Source organism: Dermacentor albipictus, chromosome 10 (genome assembly GCF_038994185.2).
Source record: "Dermacentor albipictus isolate Rhodes 1998 colony chromosome 10, USDA_Dalb.pri_finalv2, whole genome shotgun sequence".
NCBI lineage: Eukaryota > Metazoa > Arthropoda > Arachnida > Ixodida > Ixodidae > Dermacentor > Dermacentor albipictus.
In genome coordinates, this window is record NC_091830.1 from 283429 (window position 1) to 303627 (window position 20199).

Here is a 20199-nt window from a genome sequence, read left to right on the forward strand (position 1 = left end):
CGTGCTCAGCAGCCCAACACCATAGCAAGCGCGATCATATGCAAGCGCGATCATTGAGCGAATAAATAAAGTATATGGATTCTCCAATATTTTGTGCTGATGTTATCAGTTTGATACAGTATCTACTATGTTTGCTGAATCTTTTCCTTTGAACTTGTACCTTTAGTATGCTTATGTGACCAGCTGCCTTGGCACCTGAACATAGCTTGCAGCCTACATCATAACTAAATAAATACAGTGGAACCCCGGTTATACGTCCACCGGTTTCGCGACGGCCCGGGTTTTACGACGGATTAGTGCAGTCCCAGCGAAGTCCCCATAGAAGCAATGCATTAAAAACCTCGGTTATCAGACACAATTTTACGTCTGACCCGCATTATACGATGACCCTCGCGAAGCGCGGGACGGAACGGCGGACGAAAGAAAAGTGCCGCGGGTCTCCTTTCTCGCTTCATTTCACCGCATGCGGAGCGCTTGACACCGCTCGACCGTAAAGCCCCTTAAACTTAGTAAAGCACTGCCACGCTTCGGAGAATGCCGCATCCTTCTCGCGCGCTCTGGCCTAAGCCGACGCCACGTCGCTATTGGCCTAATAGCATCACGTGGGCCCTTGCGCCGTGCAACAGTGCCATTTTTTTCTCAAGAAGCGTCTATGGAGTGGCGAGGAGCGCATTTTGGCGCCGTTGCTATGCTCGAGCAGTGTAGGCGGCGCCACGGTCGAGGAGGGAGCGTGAAAGAGGAGAAACGAGGAGCAGTGAAGGCGGAGGAGGAGAGTGTCACTACTTTACAAAGGGGCTTTACTCGATTGGTTTTCTCCCCCACCAGCAGCCGCCCGCAACGCTCGCTGTGCTGAAATAGCGCCTTTTCTTCTCCACAATCACTTCCTCCCTTTCTACTCGGTGGCGTCACCTCTTGTCGTGTTGGGGAAGCGTTTCTCCCCCCCCCCCACTCCCACCAGCATCTGCCCGCGACGCGTACTGTGCTGCACTATTTCTTCTCCACAATCACTTTCTCCCTCTCTTCTCGGCTGCGTTGCCTCTCGTCGCATTGGGGAAACGTTTCTCTCCTTTCAGTCGACAAGGTAGTGCCGAGCAAGGGTACCAACAAGTGCGTCAAGCAAGGGAACCGGAAGCGGTTAGTGCAGCGTCGGCTGGGGGCTATGGAACTGAGAGAGTAGGAAAAAAAAGATCACTGCGCTCGACACCATGCATTTTATTGCCAGTTCGTGGAATGCAGTGTCACGAAGCACAATCGCTAACTCGTTCAAGCACTGTGACTTTAAGCAAGAGACTGCCTCCTCTGCTGGGGATGCAACAACCTCGATGCCACTCAAGGCCGATGCAGGCTTTGCTGAGGACGATTTCGAGGGTTTAAACCTTACCATGACCTTCGCCAAGTACGTGGAGGCCGACCAAAACATTGCGATCTGCAGCGAGGTGTCGCTGGATGATGCCATCAAGGAGGCTTTGTGTAGTGCCGACACCGCTGTGACATCGGACGAGGACAACGATGACGCCACAAATGCTGTGCCTGTGCTACGGTGCTACGGCACATAGACGCCATCCGGAACATCATCTGTTCAAGCGACGCTGCAGAGGACCTCCTTTTGGACGTTGTCAAACTCGAGCGAAATCTCTTGGTTCACGGATCAAACATGGTCCAAAAGAAACTTAGACTTTTTTTAAAGTTCGCGCCAGCTGGCGGGAATCGCGCTAGTGGGCAATGGAGTGCCGCAAAGGTTCGTTTGAATAAAGCATGGTTGGTACCTGTACTGCAGCATTAATTCTTATTGCACTTACTTTTTTGGTAATTTGGGTTTCCAAGCCCTGCAGTGTATGTTAGTAGTTTACATTGAGGTTTTTCGTAAACCTGTCGCATGAAATAAGTAGTATTTTTATAGGCATAATTTATGTTTGAATTTTACAACGCTTTTTCGCGGTCCCGAGAAAGTCGTATAATCGGGGTTCGGTCATGGCCTTGTTTCTTTCAAGCGGTCGTGGCTCCGTCAGCAAAGTGGCGTGAAAATGCTCTACTCAGGGTAGATATAGAAAGACAAACTTGCAAAAAATGTACGCGTACCGGTATTATTAAACTTCGAAAGACCTCAAATATCAAAGGTTTCGAATAGCCCTATTCGAATCGAAGGTCGAATCGAATATGACATTATTCGCTTCAATATTCGAAAGTTTCGAATATTCGCACAGCCCTACCGTAAACGTTTGTTTGAATAAAGCGTGATTGGTACTTGTACTGCAGCATTAATTCCTATCGCATCTACTTTTTTGGTAACTTGAGTTTCCAAGCCCTGCAGAGTATGTTAGTAGTTTACATTGAAGTTTCTCGTACATCCGTCGCGTGATATAAGTAATATTTTTACAGGCATAATTTATGTTCAAATTTTATAACGCCCACATTTTACGCCGCTTTTTCGCGGTCCCAAGAAAGTTGTATAATCGGGGTTACACTGTAACTATGAATGTACGTAACAGCATACACATGAATAGAAATAAATGGTAGTAAGCCGTCCAATTTACTTATATAAGTACAGTAGAACCTCATAGATCCTTTTATGTATGACTTCCTGGCACAAACACTCTCGATTAAGAACACAAAAGATGACCCAACACAGTTGTGCTTCTTTTTTTACTGGTTCATACGTTCCTAGAAAACGCAACCTTTTGGTACCAATGTTTAGCACATCACCAAGCTGCAATCGCGCCGTCTGCTAGATCCCATGTAAACATGAAAGGCGCAAGGTGTGCGCGATTGAGACCAGTAACCACCTGTCGCAGCAGCTTCCTTGCAAAACGCGCCCGTAAAAATGCCAGTGTGCACTCAGTTTCCTATTCCAGTATCAACAAATCTCCTCCTGGGTTGTCGCAGGCTGCATTCACAGTTATCGCGGCCAACTCTATTGTGATAAGCATCCTCAACTATCCGCTTCACAGTGCATGGGGTGTACAGGACATTTTATATGGGCAATGATAACCTGAGACGCGCAACAACTCCCTGCTGCAGATGGTGCAAAATAAGCGTCATGCTTTGCTCTGGTGGCATTGGTGTACGGAACCTTTAACAAACTTGTTGGGTCCCAAAAGCAGGCACTTTGCGATTGTGTACCTCATTTATGTTAAATACAGTTTAAAACTTTCTGGTGGCATTGTAGGCATTGTATTCTGGCATTGCCCATCAGCTTGATTTAGTTTTGGTTTGCCACCATCTTAAAACAATATGCAATAGGAAAAGGACAATGTGTGTCTCATGTCGCTCGGGCCCCACCAGTTCAATGAGCGTTGGAGTCCTGTGCCACAATGATTCGTGCCATGTGGGCACATCAAAACTTTTTGCCAGAATGCCCCGCTCTAAAAAGCTGGAAGACTCAGGCTGAATTTGAGGAGCAAGAACATAACCTTGCCAAAGCTGCAAAAATGACAACAGGCATCTCGGGCGGTCGAGCCCCACCAGCGTTGCGTGCATTGGCATGTCGTGTTGCAACAATTTGAGCAAGGCTTCGCGCTACGTAATCATTACATTTGAGTCATAATTTTTTAGTTACTTCAGATCATATGTTTTTCCGGCTGGTATGTTGCTTCTCATGTTCTTTTCTAAAATGTATTAACAAGGTTCTATTGTAGTTGGAGAGGCTGAAAAATGATTAAAACAACTTCCCAGAATGCTACTTCTGAAACAACCACGCATTTTTTCATTAGTACGGAAAGTTGCAGGAGATGGTGCAAAGCATCCTTATGCATATGTTAATCTTCAGTTTCAGAATCGCTGCAGCACGCTATCTCCATCAGTAAGGTATTAATGCAACATTAATCTAAGGTACTGTATGTATACACAGCCGAAATTTATATTCACTGGCAAGATATTTAATTTCCATGCGCATTTTCAATGTAAAAGGTGCAGATGCTTTCCACAGGAAGCAATCTGCAGTGCTACATTGCTCATCTAGTTGCCTACTATAGCCACTCACCACATAGTAGTAATCATCTACATCTGGGTTTTCTGGCTGCACTTGGAGCAGCTGGATCTTGACCAACCAATCCTTTTCCTTCTGTGTCATGAGCCCTGCATAAGGGTCATCTGACTGCTCGCCTATGAAATAGAGAAACAACAATAAAATCCTTCAGAGAACAAAACATGACGTGGCCCCTTCAGAAAACTATTACAGTCGAACCTAACCGAACGAAGTTGTACTTGCAGCAAAAAACTTAGTTAAATTGCGAATTTCTTTAATTTGAGGTTTTAAAGTTTCAGCATTAAAAACATCTTCACAAATCCCCAGAGCATTCCAGGTGGTTAATATGCAATATTAACATATGCAATGAGGCTATTTACAGGCACAGACCCACTTTGTCGTCGTTCTTGCGGCGGCTCGCCCCTTGAGCATTGCTCGATGATATCGTAATACTACCCCCCAGCGGCAAAAGCGCCGTCACAGTGCTGTTAAATATCCAAGGGGCGTGGAGAGTTGTAGGGTTTGAGTCGGGCGACGTGGACAATGTCGCTGGTTGTCACCGCGGAGGACGTAGTGGGCGTGGCTAGAATGAATTCGTAGGTGACATCGGTCACTTGCGGAAGCACGCGATATGGGCCCGTGTAGCAGGAAAGCAGTTTTTCACAAAGGCCAACTTTTTGCGATGGTGACCAAAGCAACATGAGGGTGCCGAGCACAAAATTGACATCTCGATGACGGAGGTCGTAGCGCTGCTTTTGTTTGTCTTGAGAGACTTGTAGACGAGCGCGGGCAAGTTGGCGAGCATGGTCAGCATGGGTGAGAGCATCATGGGCATAAGCGCTAGTTGATGCTGTGGTGGACGGAAGCACAGTGTCCAGTGGTGGCGTCGGTTCATGGCCATACAAGAGGTAAAAAGGAGAAAAGCCAGCAGTGTCAAGACGGGAAGAGTTGTACGCAAAGGTGATGTAAGGTATAGCCTGGTCCCAGTCATGGTGATTGTCTGAAACGTATTTGGATAGCATGTCTGTAAGTGTGCGGTTCAAACGCTCAGCGAGGCCGTTCTTTTGAGGGTGGTAGAAGGTGATAAATGTATGCTGTATTAAGCAGGCACGCATGATGTTGTCAATGACTGTGGCTAAGAACGTACGGCCACGGTCTGTTAACAATTGACGCGGAGCACCATGAATCAAAATGATATCATGCAGGAGGAAGTCCGCAACATCAGTTGCACAACTGGTCGGAAAAGTGCGAGTTACGGCGTAGCGGGTCGCGTAGTCCGCCGCAACTGCAACCCACTTGTTTCCTGATGTAGATTCCGGAAATGGGCCGAGGAGGTTGTGGTCTTCGTCCGCGACGCTCACGGCGTGCACGCTCCGATTCCGCGCTCGCCGGACGACCACCGCAAGTTCGAGCACACCGAGCCGCCGCGCGTGCAGGGCACTGCGCGTCCGCGCTTGCTCCGGCCCGCTCCGTGTGCCGACGCGCGGCTGTGCGCGTATGTGCCCCCCGCTGGCCCCACAGCTTAGGGGAAGGCGAGACCGCGCGCGCAGCAAGGGAGACCCTAGGTAAAGCTCTCGAGAAGCCAGAAAGTACACTTATTAAACTGGGAGTCAATACAAACACAAGTTTTTAACGTCACGTCCGAATATGAATCTAATTAGACAAAACATGGCCGAATGGTCGCCGGTGGCCACTAGAATGGTGCACCGCGACAGAGAGAGAACAGAGAAACGAGGAACAAAGAACAAAGAACCCGAGCAGTAAGAATTTGCCTATCCTTCGGTCAGCGCCTGCCATCGTGCGCCCCACAGCAGAGAAAAGGGAAATAGAGAGAAACGACAGACGAACAGACGGGGGCACGATCGGCAGACGCTGCCTCAGGACATCGAGAGGACGGAAGAGTGCGCGCGCACCTGCGAGGCCGGGACCCCGACGAGGCGAAATAACCATCGGCTGGCGGCGGACAAAGGGGGCCGCCGCCGGCAGAGAGGAACACGTACGCACCTTCCGACGCCCTGATGTGGTCTCCCCGGGTCCCGTCTTGCGCGCGCTTACCCGGAGTGCACGCAAGCCGGGCCCGAATCCCGCCAAAATGTCGGCCAATGGGGAAAGCCTGTCGACCTTCCCGTGGGCGGGATGACAGCAGAGTGACAGTGTTTTATGACCCGCTGCCACCCCGTCCAGGCAAGGAGGAGAGGGACACGGAGCCCCCGGCAACACAACGCAACGGCTTTACACAACCACCGCGAGAGAGCCAGAAACCCCACAAGGTCTAAGCCAGCACGATGGAAGGGCTCGGCAGGGATGTCGAGTGGCTGCAGGTAACCAGCGGGGAGCTGGGAAGGCTTCTTGCGTCATTGGCAAAGTTCACAAGCGGCGACGTAACGTCGTACGGAACTGGCAAGGCCTGGCCAGAAAAAACAGCGACGTACGCGGTCATAGGTTCGAGGTACGCCGAGGTGTCCTGCCGTTGGTGCGTCATGAAGCTCTTCTAGAACGGTTGAGCGGAGGTGTTTAGGTATGACAGCAGGAACACAGAGCCGTCCAGATGAAGGTTACGACGGTACAGAGTACCGTCGTGGAGGACGAAGAGGTGTAGTGTGGCGTAGGCCGGAGAGTGTTCAAAACTGTCAATGAGTGCTCTGATGTAGGCGTCACGACGTTGCTCGTCGGCGAAATGAAGCAGCTGCGACACAGAGAATACGCAAGCAGCACTGATAATATTGGAGGAGTCAGGGTAGTCAACAGGGTAACGCGACAAGCTGTCAGCGTCTTGGTGCAGGCGGCCAGACTTGTAGACCACGGAATATGAAAATCCTTGTAGCCTCAAAGCCCATCGACCAAGCCAGTCTGTAGGATCTCTACAGAAAAAGGGCGACAGTAAAGGTAAGGACAGAACTTCGCAACCACCCAGACTACAGCAAGGCATTCTCGTTCTGTAATGGAATAGTTGCGCTCCGATGGTATGAGGAGGTGGCTCTCGCCTAAGCAATAACGCGATCCTGGCCACGCTGACGCTGGGCTAAGACGGCACCTACGCCATGACCGCTGGCATCTGTACGCAATTCTATAGGGGCATCAGGGTCGAAGTGGGCGAGAATGGGTGGTGAGGAGAGAAGAGTAACGAGACGAGAGAAAATGGCGGCTTCTGAAGTACACCACGAGAATTGTACGCCTTTTTTCAAAAGAATAGTGAGGGGTCTAGCAATGGCCGTAAAATTTTGAATAAAACGACGAAAGCACGAGCATAGCCCTACAAAACTTCTAACGTCTGCGGCTGTCTTCAGAACCGGAAAGTCTCGGACAGCGCGAGTTTTGTCGGGATCAGGCTGTACTCCGGAAGTGTCAACAAGGTGGCCCAGAACAGTAATTTGGCGGTGGCCGAAACGATATTTGGACGAGTTAAGTTGCAGCTTCGCCTTTCGAAATACATCAAGTATAGCTGTTACGACGCAAGGTGAGTGTCGAACGTGGGCGAGAAGACGACGTCGTCTAGGTAGCAGAGACATGTGGACCATTTGAAACCTCGGAGCAAGGAGTCCATCATACGCTCAAAGGTGGCAGGAGCGTTGCATAATCCAAACGGCATTACTTTAAATTGGTATAGGCCATCAGGTGTGATGAACGAATTTCTCTGTCCATATCGTCAACAGCAATCTGCCAGTATCGAGAACGAAGATCAATAGAAGAGAAATAGCTGGAACCGTGGAGGCAGTCAAGGGCGTCATCTATACATGGGAGCGGGTAGACATCCTTCTTAGTAATGTTGTTCAGATGACGGTAGTCTACACAGAAGCGCCACATGCCATCCTTCTTAATAAAAACTACAGGTTACGCCCAGGGACTCGAAGAAGGCTCAATGATGTTTTTGTCTAGGATTTTGTTCACTTCACTTTGAATTGCTAGGCGTTCCGAAGCAGAAACTCGATACGGTCGTTGGTGAATAGGAGTAGCATCGCCAGTAAGAATCCGATGCTTGACCGCGAGCGTCTGGCCTAAAGGGCGATCGTCGAAGTCGAAAATATCTCTGTAGGATGATAACACTTGGTAAAAGTCTTCAGCCTGCGCAGAAGACAGGTCTGTCGCAACCATTTGCTGTATCTTGGAATCAGCGGCCGAGGCTGGCACGATGGGCCTGCTAAGCTCGCACGAAGCATCGGTCGATAAAGTTGCCACGTGATGGTCGCCGAGACAATCAACGTTGGCAAGGCAAAACGGTAGAATTTGCTTTGCCAATCCAAAGTTAAAGATAGGCATGAAAGTGCAGTTCGCAGTAATGGTAAGTGTACTGTGAGGCATGGTAACGTCATACTGTAGTGGAATGTCGGGCAGAGGAGTGACGAGGTACTCGCCATCAGAGACTGGTGGGGAAGACAAGAGTTCAATATAGGCTATTGATTTTGGCAGCAGGCGAATAAAGCCGGTGGGGCATAGGTGGCACTGGGGAGCGTCAGAAGGTTCTGCGAGAATTGGCAACTCAAGGCGAAGGGTACTGGCAGAGCAGTCAATAAGAGGAGAATGCGCGGAGAGAAAATCAAGGCCGAGAATGAGGTCGTGGGGGCAATGAGCAATCACAGTGAAGAGGACAGGAGTGTGGTGGCCGGCGATCCTAACACGTGCCACACACATGCCGATGATAGGTGCAGTACCGCCATCCGCAACGCGGACGACGCGTGCCCACGCTGGGGTGAGGAGCTTGTTCAGTCGTCGTCGGAAGGCAGCACTCATAATAGAAAGATGTGCCTCTGTATCGATGAGTGCCATGACAGGATAGCCATCAATGTCAACGTCAAGAAAGTTTTAGTTCGTGTTTAACGTGAGCAGAGGATTTGGGGGCAGTGTCGACAACGCAGCTTCACCTCCAGAAGCTGCAGTGCCTAGTTTTTCCGGCTGGGCCTGGGAGGCGATAGGCGGCGAAGAGAAGTGGCGGGGTTGGGCCGAACGAGACTGATGGCGTTGAGGTGAGGGCGAGCAGCTGTAGTGAAGGTTCGGAGCAGGGGCATCAGCGGAAGTGGGTTCATGGCGGGTGACATAGGGAACAGAAGATCCAAAGGAGCGGAAATAAGTGGCGGCGTATGTCCGAGGAGGCGGTGGCCATCGGTTGTAGCAGTGACAAGCGACGTGGCCGATGCGACAGCAGTGGAAGCAGATTGGTCTGTCATCAGGGGTACGCCATTCGGACAGGTCGCGGCAAGATATGGTAGAAAAGGACTGTTGGGGACGAGGAGGGCCGGCAGAGAACTGGGGAACGCTGGGTTGAGATGTTGAACACACAGAGTTCAGACCCATGTTCTCAAATTCCTGTCTGACTACGGCCTGAATCATCGGACTACGGCGGATCAGGAGGCATCGCGGAGAAAGCTGGCGAACAGGCGGCCTCGAGCTCGCGGCGAACAATACGGTTGACGTCCTCACAGGTGGTGGCCTGACGCGGTCGACCCTCACATGTCGACGTAGCAGCGGAGTTGGGTAGCCGCGTGATGTGGTGTGTGATACGGCGGCTCTTAGCTTGTTCAAGGCGACGGCATTCTTTAATGATGGCGTCGATTGTCGAGACGTTGCCGAAAACAAGCAAATTGAAAGCGTCGTCGGCGATGCCTTTTAGAACATGTGACACTTTATCTGATTGAGACATAGCATTGTCAGCTTTGCGGCATAGAGCCAAGACGTCGAAGATGTATGAAACGTATGGCTCTGTAGATGTCTGAACACGAGACGCAAGAGCTTTCTCGCGGCTACCTTGTGGCCAATGGGGTCGCCGAACATTTCCTGTAGCTTTTCTTTGAAGGTGCCCCAACTGCTTATCTCGTCGTCATGCGTCTGGTACCACACGCTTGGGGTGCCGCCAAGATAAAAGATGACATTGGCGAGCATAATCGTTGGGTCCCACCTGTTATTAGCGCTGGCATGTTCATATAGCTTGATCCATTCGTCAATGTCCTGTCCCTCCAGGCCAGAGAACACACCAGGGTCGCGATGTTGGGCAACCGTGACGATTGGAGCAGTCGGACCAGCCGAAGCCGTTGCAGAGGCGGGCTCGTCACCGGGAGGCATGGTGACAAGCTTGATGTACCGATTACTCCGGAGTTCCGTGGCGAGGACGGGGATCGCTGACCTCCACCAGAATGTTACGTGTAGAAAGACACAAATGAAAGAGGCTATCTACAGGCTATTTACACTGGACTGGAGCCAGAGCCCCAGGCCAACATTCACTCGCGCCAAGGGCACAGACCCACTTCGTTGTCGTTCTCGCGGCGGTTCGTCCCTTGAGCATCGCTCGATGATATCGTAATAATATCTTGTTACTAAGAACTTACAAGCAATTTGCAAGAAGGTCGAGCCATAATAGGGCGGTTATAAGCGCCAGCATGTGCGGCGCATATCGCACCGAGGAATGCATTAACGTGGTGTGGCGGCGTACATCATGGTCATAGCTGACTGTGCTTAGTGCCCCGAGATATTTTGGTTCGGATGAAAAAAAAAAAGAAAGTAAAAAGAGAAAAGTCAGTTTCACCAGAAATGTGGAGCATTGATGGCAATAGCAAGGAGACTACACAAAGTAAGGTTCGTAGTTTTACCAGCGTCAGGCACACACAGGCAAACATTAACAGAGCTCATTGTGATGTGTGTAGTGTACGAGACAGTGCCGTGTTAGGAGGTGAGAAGAGGACGACAATGAGTGCGCGCATGCAGAGGTGTATCTTGTGATGGGTGAAAGAATACAACACTGAAGAGCATCCAGCATGAGAACTCGTGGTATAAGATAAAACAAAAGGAAAGGAATCCAATCGGAAGAACCCATGGAGTTTTCAGAGCCAAATGCCGATGAACACAGAACTCTGAAGGTTATCAATCAGGCAAAGACAAATTGGCCAGAGCTGCAGAAAAGCTAGGCACACTGGCAGAAGAGAGGGAGAGTTCCAGGAAGCGACGCAAGGGTGAAGATCGGTCACTGGACCGGAAGCTGAAGATGGGCCATTGGGTTCCGGACCAGAGCCTCCAGGACTTCACCCGACCAGGGCCACCTGCCAACCTGTTCCCAGGCATCGCAACGCTGTCGTATCATGGACTGCTGGCTGAGGCCGGCAAACTCCTGCCCCTGCTGCAGGCAAAGCACGAGCAGTTGGGCTATGGGCCCGTGTTTGCGCCCAGCTGCCTGGCCAGAACGCTGCCTGCATCCACCTGCGTCCCATTCTCCAAGCACGAGTTGCCACGCTCTGGTCACCCGTTCGTCGGTCAAGCACATCCACCTTTTGGCAAGAGCAACGCCGCTTCTTTTGTAGCCTCAACTCCCCCCGCCACGTCGAACCGTCGCGAGTGATCACAACTTGTGGTCCGCCTTAACTTTCATGGCATAGACACTGTTCCAGCTGTGAGTGTAGTAGTTTCTTGCTGAGAATTTTCATTGAGTGTTTACTTTAGACATTTCCTTTTTTCGCTCGAGTTGCATTAAAAGTTTTGTGTACATTTTGCTACAAGCGGCTTTGTCGTCAATTGGGTTCTCGGAGGCTAGGCCTCAGGGAATCGTCTGAAACATTAAAGAAAGAAAATAACCTGCATCACACTTCCTCAATGACCATGAACTCGCAGTCACAATGTGAACGAGCGCTTTGTACTGTGCCTCGGAAACGTGAGATTATGCGAATGCCAACACTAGTTGTGTGGGAACAACACAATGAGTGTGAAAGGACCATCTATTTTGGCTCCACAGAGAGATTACCTCGAAGATTGATACGGCGCATGGCCGGCGCACGGATGCGCGTGAGGGGGAGAAGGCAAATAGGCAAGTGTTCCTGCACCCCCCCCCCCCCAACGTATGCTTGATAATGTTACCGCATATTCACTCCCTGCGCAGGAGGAATCATCGGCTCTTGTGTTTCTCTGAGTTGTTTACCAACGTGACAAATGGCACAGCGGTGTTTCCTGCCTACCATGTCCCGTTGCGCATGCTTTGACAGCAGTTTTGCTGCTCAAACTTTTCATGCAGAAGGACACTTGAAATAACTTTTGCCTCCGCTGACACAGTCACTTCCTTAAATCGCGAAAAATACATAACATGGTTTTCAATGCAACTAAGATTGGGAAATGAAAATAGTTTGTTACATCGAGGCTTAATTGTACTTGATTTGGGTCACGACTGTCAAGAGAGGCAATTACTACCTACCATTCACATCTGCAAGTGCAAATGAGCTGTGCTGTTTTAAAATATTAAACAGAAAAGCCGAACATGTGGGTCTTTTATCCCAACACATTAAATCTTAAGATGCAACCCTGGTTCACCTTTAATTTACTTGAAATCCCGAATAATTAACATGCCCAATAATTTCCTAAATGTATTCATGTATAGCCTACTTGATTAACGCATGCAAGTGTATGCAAACAGCAGCAGTCTCGAGAAATTTCACCATGAGCAATATGTTTTGGGAGGCTGCTTGCAGGTTGTCTAGCGGATGTGAACATTAAATGCCTTGGTGACCAGTTGAAATCAGCCAAACGACCTCTGCCAGTTGCCAGACTGAATGCTAGTCAAGAAAGTTTGAACTGTCAAGATTTATTTTTGAAAAGCCTATAGGAGTTTCCTTTTGTAATTTAGTGGTACTTTGATACTTTGTGATACTTGTGAATGTGAGCTCATTCTTGCATTAAACTACTCTCCACCTCCCACTGAATCGCAGAACCTGTTTGGCCGTACGGCCCATGCATGTGACAACAGGTCCGCATACAACATACCTCCAAATATACCAGGTGTGGGGATGCTTGACTCCCACATGCCCCCTGATGTTGTTTCCCCCATATGACTCTTGTGTCTCCTGTAATCCAGCTTCTCCCCATAGCTAAGCACCGGTGGCGCTCGATGTGGTTGCAACATATTACGAGAGATGGCACGAGTGTTGCACTGCTATAAGGGTGCCTTGATATCAGCGCCGCATTCTACTATTCAGGGTGGTGACACCCTTTGACCAGGCCCGTGCTGCACCTCAGCCATATTGTGTCGGTGTTGTTAAAGCAGCTGTACATTTGCGTGCATTGGTCAGTGCGACATGGTTGTGTTGCCTTGTGCTTGTTTTCGTTCTATTGCATAAAACGATAGAACCATACAGGCTATCAGCTATATTGGTGTACCAGGTTTATTTTTTCATAATCGACTGAGATGAAACCTTAAAAACCAATAAAGTATTTCTTTTGCAATTTTCCCTATAATTTGTTGTAAATTTCAGCACGAAAGGACTTAAATAAAAATTAGTTCCAGCTTTGTTGCACATACAGACTTGCAGCTCCTGCCACCGGGTTGTTGCCAGCTGCCTCAACCCCTCCCCCCCCTTTCCTGGATGCTTTTTCATGTTATAAAGCACCGATTGAGCACATAGTGACGAGCCTTAAACAAAAACAGGCTTGCAGTGCTCTGCAAGTATGCTCATGATACACATCTAACACTGCTTCTTAATTGGACAAGATAGGTTATCATTGACAGCTGCTTTGGAAAAAGCAGTCAGACACGGCACAAAATTCTCTTTTGCATTGCCTTATCCGGTGGTTACTGACAGCACACCCCTGCCTTTCCTGGAAGCCAATGTCGGCAGTCAGAGCAGATGATTAGAAAGAAGAAATGAATATAACAAAGTAAGTGCGACTGCCTCTTTAACTAGATCATTGTACAAGGTAGTACTGTACATCTCACACTTCTTTTAGTCGCATACCAACCTCATTCCTGCTAACAAAATTTGTCTGTGTGTGCCATTACCAGAGAATGAGTTGCTATTGTCCCGGTGATCCAAATTGCCATGCAGCTGTGGCCGTAGATATGAGTGATGGGCTGGCTGCCGAGGGTTGTCATATGGCAAGCTGCCCTGGCCAAATACGGTCTGGTATGCATGTTGCTGGTAGTGTGCATTGCTGGCCGATGATGCAAAGTGGTTCCTGCAGGCATTGAGTAAAGATTACTACAAAGCACTGTGCTTATTAGAAAAACATGTTTATATATGTTAAGCCAACACAGGTAACTCATTTTCATATTTTGTACACATACTCCATCCAGTATAAGTACCAAAAAACTCTACTGTGAGAACAAAAGATGCTCCATAAAATAAAGATGCATTATAGGTGCATTATCTAGGACAATACAACAAGCCCACTCTAATTTCATTCTTTTCAACCTTTGTCATTGACTTGCAGGAAATGATGGCTAGAACAGCACTGCAAAAGGATGAATAGGTGGCAGAGTGCTATAAACATATTGTACACACAAGAGTGCACGTGGTGTGTGTGTTCCTTTTCTACGTCCTGTGTGTTTAGAGCGCTCAGCTTTTCTAATCACAACAGCACTGCTGTTGTAGCCATCACTGACTTTGCAGCATTGCAACTGCAAGAACCTAAAATCTTCAAAACAAAACAAAAATACTACACAGGCATTGCCCAACATCAAATTTCAATATTGGGACATCATATGCAACTAATGCAACTAATGCAACTAAACAAGTTCTTCGGAAAATGGAGAGTGTAAGCGACCAACAGTGGGAGAAAAAGGAAAAGGCTTAAGAGGAAGATTTCCTAGGTATACTTTGTGGTGCAAAATACAGGCTTTACAGTGCACAGGAAGATGCAACTTGTCACACTTATCGATACTATTAGCGTGCTTTATCAGTCTGTCATTAATACAAAGTCCCATTTGTCCGACGTATGACTTGCCGCAATCTAGGGGTATCTCGTAGACCACCCCTTCAACACAGTCCGTGAAATGTTTCGCGTGCTGCTTCTGGCAGCCCCATGGCCCCTATCATGTGATCTGGGGGCACAATTGAGCTAACTTGTTCAGACCCGAAAAGACAATTGGAATGCCATATCTGGTAGCTACCTTCTTGAGGTTATGGCTCACACAGTGCACATAAGGTACTACTTCTGGTTTTACGTCTGGTTCCGCATCCTGAGCTTCTAAAAGCCGTTAAACAGTGCATTGATGAAAGTGGCAAAGCCAATTTTGTGTCTAAAACGGAGATGTCAACTTCGAATTTTGTTTCCCTCTTGGAAGCTTATCTCAACTGCACCTTTGTAACTTTCGAACATGGCACATTTTTGCAGAAAGAGGGCATGTGCATTGGTTCACGTGTAGCACCCATATTATATGACATCTTTTTATCCTACTTTGACCATGCACCACAATGTATTTTTACTTAACCTCATCCGAATGTTCTTAAAGTTTTCAGATACGTTGATGATTTTTTAGTTGTTATCGACTATAGATGTTCCTTGCCATGCCATGAAATGGTTCAGCAGTTTTTAGAAATCTTTAGAGCAAACGCAAAAGGACTTACTTTTACTAATGAGCTTCTGAAGGACAGTTCGTTGCAGTTTTTAGACCTTAACCTAACACTTATGAGTGATCACATTTGCTGTGCGCACCTCCCTCGAGGTAAAAATGAATTGTTAGAATATGACTCGGCGCACTCCAAGACTGTCAAGCGTGGAATCGCCTTACTTTGCCTGGAATTGGCTCTGCGCAAATCATGTGTGCACGTGATGCAGGCGAGTTTTTGCCATCAACTTGAGAAACTTTTAAAAGCAGGCTACCCTCAGTCTGTTTTAAATGCCATGGTCGAGTCCCTCCTGCAGAAGCTAAAAACTACCGCTGCGAGCGGGAAAACACACTTGAAGGAAAGGGAGTAAGTAAAACCAGAAGTAGTACCTGATGTGTACTGTGTGAGCCATAACCTCAAGAAGGTAGCTACCAGATATGGCATTCCGGTTGTCTCTTCGGCTCCCAACAAGTTAGCTCAATTGTACCCCCGGATCACACGCGAGGGGCCGCGGGGCTGCCAGAAGCAGCACGCCAAACATTTCACGGACTGTGTTAAAGGGGTGGTCTACGAGATACCCCTAGATTGCAGCAAGTCATACGTCGGACAAACGGGAAGTTGTATTAATGACAGACTGAAGGAGCACGCTAATAGTATCGGTAAGTGTGACAAGGTACATCTTACTGCGCACTGTAAAGCCTGTCGTACACCATGCTTTGAACAAGTATTGATTCTTGGCAAATGTAGGGACTAAACTGCAAAGGAGTTGTTGGAAGCGTTTTATATTAAAAAGAAAGGGTCTGATTGTGTCAGCGATACATCTATCGTATTATATTCCACAGAAATGTGTTTTATCCAAAGTATGTTATCATGACAATGTTGTTCTGTCCCACCTTGGCTCCCAGTGCATGAGCGGAAGTTGTCTTTTCTTCTATACGTTTTTTCAGGCTGTCATTAAACAGTTGGTAGTTTGGCGTTTCACTGTCTTCCTTCCTTTTGTTCCTTTTAAAGAAATGTATTTTGCACCATACAAGTAAACCTAGGAAATCTAAGCACCAACTTGCCCAAGAAGTCCTTTTGGAATATCTTAAGAGGAAGCTTTAGCTCGGCCCCAACTCCGTTGCGGCCTATTCAAATACATGCAAAATGCAGAAATGCTTTTCTGTGATAACCCCTGGACTTATTTTAATGAAATTTGTTGCATTTGAGAGAGGAAAATAAATTCTAGTAACTGTTGGAAGTGGAATTTCGATTCAGGGCCTGAATATTGTTACATTTTTTTTTGAAAATTCGAACGTTTGAAAAAATAGAAACATGAAGTTTACAAATTAATAGCTCTGTATCAAGAACAGTTTATGGTTCTGTAAACAGTACCCATTAGATCATTCGACGCGGACAAATTCTATATGTCAATTTATATCTTGAAGCACTCCTATGATGGCTTCCAAATAGAAGTTGAAATAAGAAAAGGGGCAGGGGGAGAAAAGAGAATAAAGAAGAAGCGCGATAGAACAAAATGGAGTCTGTATTGTGAAGCTACTAAGTGCAGTTTTATTACATATTTTGGTGCAGTCGGCTTTATATGAGCTATGATGTGGGTAACCTTCTTCATTTAACCTGCCAAAGACAACCTCCTCTTTATGCAGTACGAGCTCCCTGGAGACCCGTCAGTCGATCTTCCTGTCGACGTGACGACAGGTGAGCTTGTGTCTATTGTTCTACAGAAGGCATCTATGTCTTTGGATGAACTCTTAGAAAAAGGGTCCGTAAAGATAAATCTTCAAGTCCCCCTTTTCAACTGTCTTTTGCTATCACAAGTAGAGAAGTCAGTCGCATCGGAGCCAATTTACCATTCAGACCTCTCCGTTAAGCTTCAGGCGATTGAAGTTCAACAAAAGCAGGTTTTACAGCAAAATGAAATAATTCAGACTCTTGTCTCGGCTCTGAGTCTCAAAGAAAGCGTTCCTACAGAGGTTGTGGAACCTGAACACTTTGATGGTTTATCGGGGAATCCAGGAGCTTGGATTGCGTTCTTTGAATACGCCTGTCAACAAAACGGCTGGGACACAGATGAAAGAAGAGTGAAGCATATGCTCCCTTTTCTAAATGGCATAGCAAGGAAATGGTACGAGCTGTGTATCATGGGAAATCAATGTGATGCATGTAGCACATGGAAAGAGAGCGTTATCTCATCATTCCGTGGCAGCCCGAACAAGTCATATTTTATTGCTACAGGTCGGGAGCAGCGCTAGAGTATTTCTTCAAAAAGCATCGACTACTTCAACTTGCAGAGCCGGAACTATCACTAAAATCTGTTAGAACGCTCATAATACACGGCCTACCTCGGGAATTGCAACGACAAATTCAAGCTGCAGCACCAAAAACTATGAAGGCTTTGCTGGAGTCACTTCAGGAGATCGCTTGCCATTGGATGGAGAGGACGACAAAGCCGCGTTGGGATGTTGTGAAGCAGTACTCACAAAGTAAGGAACGCAAGAGCAGACAACAGTGCGGCTGTTCTCAAGAAGAAAAGAAAGACAAGGGAGGCTTGTGCAGGGAATTAAAAAAAGGGGACTCGCACAGGGGAGATCGTTGGAACGCCGGCATGACTGGTGCCGCATGGCCTAAGGAACCCACATCTACGAGTGAGGTTCACTTGACCGGGCGTCTGTCTTCGGGACAGAGAACGCCTCGGGTTGTTACACGGCACGAGACATCGGAGCGGCTTGCTGCAACCTCGAACCCGCATCTACGTGCGAGGTTCAGGAGAGCGAGCGTCCGCTATGGAGAAGAAGAGCACCTCGGGTCGTCGCCTTGCACGAGGCCTCAGATTGGCCTGCTGACATCTTGGAACCCGCATCTACACGCGAGGTTCAGCATAACCGGGAGTCCATCATCGAAACGAGCGCTTTGGGCCGTCGTCTTGCACGAGACCTCATAGCAGCCGGTTGCCATCTATGGAACTATGGGCGATCCACCCTTTCCTGCCCCGTACTGCTGCATCTACTTTTCCATGCCGGTCATCACTCTACCAGCTAGTGTTCCACCTCAAAAACTCTACTAGTCTCACCATGCTCCGGACTTCAACCGCAACTTTGTGAGACTACATTTCTTTTTTTCCTGCTTATGAACAACTTTGCATGTGCGGTCCTAACTGAAGATATTCTTTGTGTTTACGTGCTGTCTAATATAATTGATATGTATTTCCCAATCATGCACTGTCTCCTCCATTTTCCTCGCCTTGCAACGTGACGACCCTAACTATCACATACCTAGCGTCCGCGACAGGACCGCTCTTACGCTATCGAGAAGAGCATCACATTGCATATACGTGTCTGACGGGTGAGGATGGAGACAGACAAGCTCACGGCAATTGGAAAAGAATTGGGGTTGACTGGCCTGGCGTTGAAACAATGGGTAGACGAAGAACGTGCATGCAAAAGTGAAGTGATTAAAGCACGTCTGGCTGAACGCAATGCAGCAAAAGAAGCTGATGCTGAAGCGCTAGCTAGATTAAAGGCATAAAAGGAAGTGCTCGAGCTCAAGTTAAAGTCGAGGGAGTTAGATGCAACAGCAGGTAGCATGACTACTGGGCAGCTTACAGAGAGTGTGCATGCAGGCGCTACCGAGAGCTACCAAAGTTCGCACAAAGTAATCCCAACATTTAACGAATGATGCGATGAGTTGGGTGCATGGTTCACGACAACATTCATTTGGGCTAGATGGTGCATACTTGAATTAGGAAGGAACAGTGCCAACTAAGACGATCACAAGAGGGAGAACAACACAGGGCAAGCGCCATTCATTCAACGATTTGAGCACGTCACAACGAGCTAAGGCTAGCCACAAGACAAATGGACCCTATTGCTAAGGCTCTCTTTGACAGGCATAGCTTTAAGTGTTGTCGGCAGAATGGCACTGGATCATGCCATGGACTATGCAACACTGAAAAAGACGCTTTTGCGATGCTTCAGGTTCATGGAGAAAGGCTACTGAAACAAGTTTCGGTTGGCGAAACACGATAATTCCGAAACTGGTAGACAGTTTCCCGGTCATCTATCGGGATATTTTGATCACTGGCAAGAAATGGCCAAGCCAAACCGGACACATTATGCTCTGTGGGACAAGATTGTCCCAGGACAGTTCCCGATGACTTGCCATGAGAAACTGGCAGTCTTTTTGAGAGAAAGGCATTGTCGGGGACTTGACAACCTAGTGGAAGCTACTGATCATCACCTGGAGGCGCAGGGGTTAGTCAACCTTGGCAAAGGTAAAAACAAGAGAGAACCTAGCAAGCCACCAGATCAAGCTCGAACCCCTGAGCGACAAGAGAAGGAAAGACCATGTTGCTGTCTTTGTCGTTAACGTGGTCACAGAACTGCTGATTGCTGGACCAATATGAAGGGTCCCAATACAAATACATCTTTCTGCGGAGAGTGCCACCGCACTGGGCATAAGACAGGTGACCACCCCAAAAGAGCCAACAGTATCGAGAAGGCTTTGTACTCGATGCAGCAAGTCCATGTGTCCAAGGCAGTTAACGAAGAGACGCAGACCTTGTGTCGAGTTTCTGGATGTTCAGAACGTGAAAGAACGCAAACGCATAAATGATACGAAAAGTCCATGCTTATTGCCAAAGGTGTACTTAAAGGACATCCTGCTACTGTCTTGCGAGATACAGGATGCGACTCGATTATTGTCAAAACGTCCCTCGTACCAGACAGTAAGGTGACAGGAAAAATTTTCTCTGTCTGTTTTCTGGCCAGAAAATTGTTGAAACTACCTGAAAAAAATGTAGAGATCGTAGCACTGTTCTTCACAGGCAAGACTCTGGTCCTATGCATGGACAATCCTTTATATGACATTGTCCTGGAAAATGTGAAAGGTGTGCGGAGTGTCTCAAATGCTGACAATGAATGGAAAATACATCTTTATATACTGAGC

General features: G+C 47.9%; 1 protein-coding gene across 4 annotated transcripts in view; it reads right to left on the reverse strand.

Moving 5' to 3' along the window:
• Positions 1-20199, reverse strand: part of Patr-1 (Protein associated with topo II related - 1) — a 312386-nt gene that overhangs the window by 89060 nt on the left and 203127 nt on the right. For all 4 annotated transcript variants that reach the window (XM_070527717.1, XM_070527720.1, XM_070527716.1 and 1 more), the window contains 2 exons: positions 13707-13882; positions 3980-4101 (listed from right to left, as the gene is read on the reverse strand). In XM_070527717.1, the coding sequence (XP_070383818.1) occupies positions 3980-4101; positions 13707-13882 (298 nt within the window). The remainder of the gene's footprint in view (positions 1-3979; positions 4102-13706; positions 13883-20199) is intronic.